This window comes from Macrobrachium nipponense, chromosome 35 (genome assembly GCF_015104395.2).
Source record: "Macrobrachium nipponense isolate FS-2020 chromosome 35, ASM1510439v2, whole genome shotgun sequence".
NCBI classification, from domain to species: Eukaryota; Metazoa; Arthropoda; class Malacostraca; order Decapoda; family Palaemonidae; genus Macrobrachium; species Macrobrachium nipponense.
The window spans coordinates 62529511-62535110 of NC_061096.1; the positions used below are offsets into that span (position 1 = coordinate 62529511).

General features: G+C 40.6%; 1 protein-coding gene across 1 annotated transcript in view; it reads left to right on the forward strand.

The window, feature by feature from the left end:
* Window positions 1–5320, forward strand: part of LOC135208265 (LIM/homeobox protein Awh-like) — a 43951-nt gene extending 38631 nt beyond the window's left edge. The window contains exon 5 of the mRNA XM_064240375.1: window positions 3109–5320. Coding sequence (XP_064096445.1) covers window positions 3109–3224 — 116 coding nt within the window. The 3' untranslated portion in view covers window positions 3225–5320. The remainder of the gene's footprint in view (window positions 1–3108) is intronic.
* Window positions 5321–5600: the final 280 nt, after the last annotated feature.

Here is a 5600-nt window from a genome sequence, read left to right on the forward strand (position 1 = left end):
CTCCAGTGGAGGGCTTTTGCCACTGAATCATGCCTCTTTTTGTACTGGTTCTGTGCAAGTGCCGGGCATTCACTTGCTATGTGGTTTATGGTTTCATTTTTCGTATTGCACTTCCTAAATATGGGAGAGATGTTATTTCCGTCTATCGTTCTTTGAACATATCTGGTTCTTAGGGCCTGGTCTTGTGCCGCTGTTATCATTCCTTCAGTTTCCTTCTTTAGCCCTCCCCTCTGTAGCCATTGCCATGTGTCATCGCTGGCTAGTTCTTTAGTCTGTCTCATGTATTGTCCATGCATTGGTTTGTTGTGCCAGTCCTCTGTTCTGTCTGTCATTCTCTTGTCTCTGTATGTTTGTGGGTCTTCGTCTACTTTTATTAGTCCTTCTTCCCATGCACTCTTTAGCCACTCGTCTTCACTGGTTTTCAGATATTGACCCAGTGCTCTGTTCTCGATGTTGACGCAGTCCTCTATACTTAGTAGTCCTCTGCCTCCTTCCTTTCGTGTTATGTATAGTCTGTCCTTATTTGCTCTTGGTGTAGTGCTTTGTGTATTGTCATATGTTTCCTGGTTTTCTGATCTATGCTGCGGAGTTCTGCCTTCGTCCATTCCACTATTCCTGCGCTGTATCTGATTACTGGCACTGCCCATGTGTTTATGGCTTTTATCATATTTCCGGCGTTGAGTTTTGACTTGAGTATCGCCTTGAGTCTCTGCATATATTCTTTCCTGATCGTGTCCTTCATCTCTTGGTGTTTTATATCCCCTCCTTCCATTATTCCCAGGTATTTGTATCCTGTCTCATCTATGTGTTTGATGTTGCTCCCATCTGGTAGCTTTATCCCTTCAGTTCTCGTTACTTTGCCTTTTTGTATGTTGACTAAGGCGCATTTTTCTATTCCAAACTCCGTCCTGATGTCCCCAGATACAATCCTTACAGTCTGGATTAGGGCATCTATTTCCTTGATGCTCTTACCATACAGCTTGATGTCATCCATGAACATCAGATGGTTGATTCTGTTGCCTCTTTTCTTGAGTTGGTACCCGACATCCATCTTCTGTAGTACTTTTGTCATGGGAATCATGGCTACTACGAAGAGTAGTGGGGACAGTGAGTCGCCCTGGAAGATTCCTCTCCTGATATTAACCTCTGCTAGTCTTATTCCAGAGCTTGTAAGTATTGTATTCCAGTTGCGCATTATATTTTTGAGGAAGCTGATGGTGTTTTCCTCTGCCCCATATATTTTCAGGCATTCTATTAGCCATGTGTGTGGTATCATGTCGAAGGCTTTCTTATAGTCTATCCATGCCATGCTTAGGTTGGTTTTCCTTCTCCTACTGTTGTTCTTCATTACCATTTTGTCTATCAGGAGCTGGTCTTTTGTGCCCCTACACTTCCTTCTGCAGCCTTTCTGTTGGTGGGGGATGGTGTTTGTCTCCTCTAGGTAATCGTATAGACTTTCACTGATGATACCTGTTAGTAACTTCCACATTATTGGTAGGCAGGTGATAGGTCTGTAGTTACTGGCTATATTTCCCTTACTCTTGTCTTTTTGTACTAAGGATGTTCTTCCTGTGGTCATCCATTTGGGTGCATGGTGATTTGAGATACAATGCTGGAGTTGTTCTGCTATTCGTGAGTGTAGGGCCTTGATGTTTTTGAGCCAGTATCCATGGACTTCATCGGGACCTGGGGCTTTCCAGTTTGGCATTTTCTTTAGTTGGTGTCTGACTGTGTCTGTCGTGATCTCTGTGAATCTTTGTTTTATTCTCCCTGTTTCTTCTTCCTTGACTTCCTGGAGCCATGTTGCATGTTTGTTGTGTGATACCGGATTGCTCCATATGTTTTCCCAGAGTCTCTTCGGCTTCAGGAATTTCTGGGTGGTTGTCTTCCCCTCTTAGTTGGCTGTATAGTCTTTTCTGGTTGGTTCCGAATAGTTTGTTCTGTTGGTATCCCTTATTCCTGTTCATGTACCGTTGGATCTTATGTGCTTTGGCCTTAAGCCTCTGTTTTACATCTTCTATTGTGTTGTTTAGTCCCCTCTCTTGTACTTTGTATTTCTCGTTGAGTTCCTCCCTTGTTTTCTTGCTTCTTAGCCTTTTTTCTGCCATCTCTTTCAGTTTACTCAAGTCAGATCTCATCACCATGATTTGCTTTTCCAGGCGCCTTTTCCAAGGAGGTTGCTGTTTTGGTTTCTGTTGGGTTGGTTGTGCTGGTGGTGTTGGTGTTCGAATCCCCATCAGTTCTGCTACTAATCATGCTCCTGCATATGCCAAGTTATTATTATTATTATTATTATTATTATTATTATTATTATTATTATTATTATTATTATTATTATTATTATGGAGGATATGCTTACATCCCTGCTACATTATACATCCGAGATTCGTTTTATTCTTTGCATTTAATCTTTCATTTTTATCCTTTTATCTTTACTCACTCATCTTCTCTTACGTCTCCACTATCTACGACTACAATACAATAGTACAATAATAATGATGATATCGGATTGTTTCCCTGTCTTCGTAATTTTCACCCTTTCAGTCTACTCTTTGTTTTCTCCTATTACTGCTACTATTTGCTCTTAATCCTTCTTTTATTCCTCTTCCATTTGCTATTACTACTACTACTACTACTACTACTACAACTACTACTACTACTAACAACTTAACAAGATATGATTTCAGTATATTTAGTAAAGATTTTAGTAATTTTTATTATATAAAGTATATATTTTTAGGTGCAAAATTTAATTTTTTATCGGTTTTGTCTATCATCATTCATCATTTTTTACGTTCATATGTGAACACTATTATCATTCATTTATTCATAATTTATCACACTCATTTATATTATTTCATTTTCATTAGGGCGCTGAATTATCCTGATGAGTTCCGGTTCTTGGTCCTCGAGATCTAAATTTTATAATTAATCAATCTACAGCACCAGCTATTACTACTACTGATAATTCTTTTTTTTACATTCCTCTTTCATTCATCACCACTACATCTATGACTGATAGCAACTGCCTTCCGTTTTCCTTCAAATAATCTTCCATTTAATCAGCCACATCACAAATAACGTCACTATTTCTGTCTCCTGCGTCAGGTGGGTACTCCCTGGAACGCGCCCCGTCCAGCCTCTCCGACTACGGCGACATCTCCTCGGCGTCCTCCTCGCCCCTCGATTCCCCGCTGTCCCAGATCCTCTACAGCTTTGGATGATTGACGGCCCACGCCCATACCTACGCCCACGGGCATTCCCTCACGCACGGACACGTCCATCATCTTCACCAACACCACCACCTGGCGCAGGGGCAAGGTCACCACCATCAAGCCGGGCAGCAGGTCGATGATGGGTCGGAGCCACAGGGGTCGTCGCGAGTGCCGGAGGTCACCACCTCCTCTTCCAGGATGGCACTGGGGGCCGGCGGCGGCGGCGGCGGCGGCGGCGGGCATCACGGTTCGGAATCCGCTGCCGCCATCTTGGGAATGGGCGTAGGTTTGGGAATGGGGATCTTCAGGACGGAAGGGAGAGGAGGAGGAGGAGGAGGAGGAAGAAGTGAAGGAGGAGGAGGAGGAGGAGGGGAGTATCATAATATGTATCTGAATCCTACTCCTTTAGGGAGAGAGGAGCTCTATTCCTCTCCAGGGTCCCAAGACAGGGACGAGTTCATGATCAAGCAGGACCGAGATGACTTGAGACGAAGCTGTGCCGAGAGGGACGATGCTTCGTCGTGATGACGATTTCTGAGTGGAGGTCACAGTGATTTCGCTAAAGAATCCAGTAATGCCAAACGAACCAAAACAAAAAAGAACAAGACTTCTTCCTCCCAATGGCAAAACTTCGTCTGAAATTTAGGCGTGACAATTTTACCGCAGGTGATAACGATCGAATCCACTAGTGACAGCTTCTGTAGATGGAAAACATTACAAATATCCTAAGGAACTAATACATCTATACGAAAATATGATATATGTAAGAATTTGTATCCATAACTTGGCAAATTCTTGAGCTTCTCGTAACAGAAAAATTCAAGCCGTAAACAGCAAATTTAGCTTTAGTTTATTTATTTATTTATTTTTTTTTTTTAACAACTGACATAGATGCAACGTAGATATTAGGAGTATTCAACCGACGCCATTCAACTCTTTTTCTCTCCATATTTCGAGATGCCAACACGTCATTGACAATTTAAGCTCGAAATGTGACATCATAAGTGATGTGATGTCACTCGTGACAATCGAAACTCTAAATATATAACTTCGTGATGATGATGATGTCAGATTCCTGATAAGATATTTCGTTTCAAAGTTGAAATCCTGAAGTGTGACGTCACAAATGATGCAGTTCAATGTCAGCCGTGACATCACAGGTAATACAGTTCAGTTCGAGGTATGACATCACATATGGCAGTTCAGACTCAGACTACAAAAGTGTCGAAGTCCAGCTCTAGAGGTGACATCACCAGCATGAAAATCCATATTCAAACCGTGACATCAAGTGATCTCATCCAAATCTGAGTCGTGAATTCGTTAATGATTTGTTTCAAATCCAGATACAACATTGCCGATGTCAGCCTTCAGAGACTCGAGGTCAAGTATCAACGATGATGTACATTGTGGTTCGAGTGGCACTCCAGACTCGAGGAGCAACTTCACAAGTAATATAATCCAGTGCCAGATGCATGACAAGTGTTCAAGTTCAAACTCGAGGCGTTGTTTTCAAAATTTCTGAGAGGTGTCGTAATAGGAATGATTATAATAATAGCCTTGCTGTGCTCAGATGGCGGATTTGAGGGGCTGCCCATACCTGGTCACGTGCCCCCCGGCCCCCCCAACCCTCCCATGGATATGAATAACAGAACATTGTTTTCTTTCAATAAAATATTATGAGTAGCAAAAATTTGCTTAGTTAATGATTATTTCAACAACAATAGGAATAACAGTACAACACCAAAAACAAGAAGAACGCCAACCGCTATTCACTGTTGGGCATTGTCCTGATTTCCTAACTGAAACTTGTTTTTCGTACGCTCCTTTTTATACACTAACGCAAAAAAAAATCTCAGACGTACTATTGTTATATATTGCTAATTCGCTTCATCGAAAACCTCCAGTAGTTCTGTTCATAAAGCGTTGGTGACTTGACATCATGTAAAAAAAATTTTGTTCATGGAACGTTGTTAACTTTTTTTTTTTTTTTTTTTTTTTTACAGTGCTACTATTTTTCCATTATATATAGTTTACATTTTAGAATGAAGCTTTTCTCTGCCCTTTTGAATCGCAGACTTTTATATTAATTTCATAAGCTACTGAAGTAATTTTGGTAATGGGAAGCATTTTAATACTGTATATATATGTGTGTATATATATGTATATATACATACATATATGTGTATATATATTTATATAACGATATAATGTACACACGCATACTACATATATGACTGTAGGTATTTATGAACAGGTCTATAATAAAAACACGAATTGTATGTATACAAATGTACAGGTTAATATTAAACAAACACAATACTCATAACAGCTATTATTTTGTGAACATGGGATTTGGTCATGTATATTGTTACTGCACGGTGATCA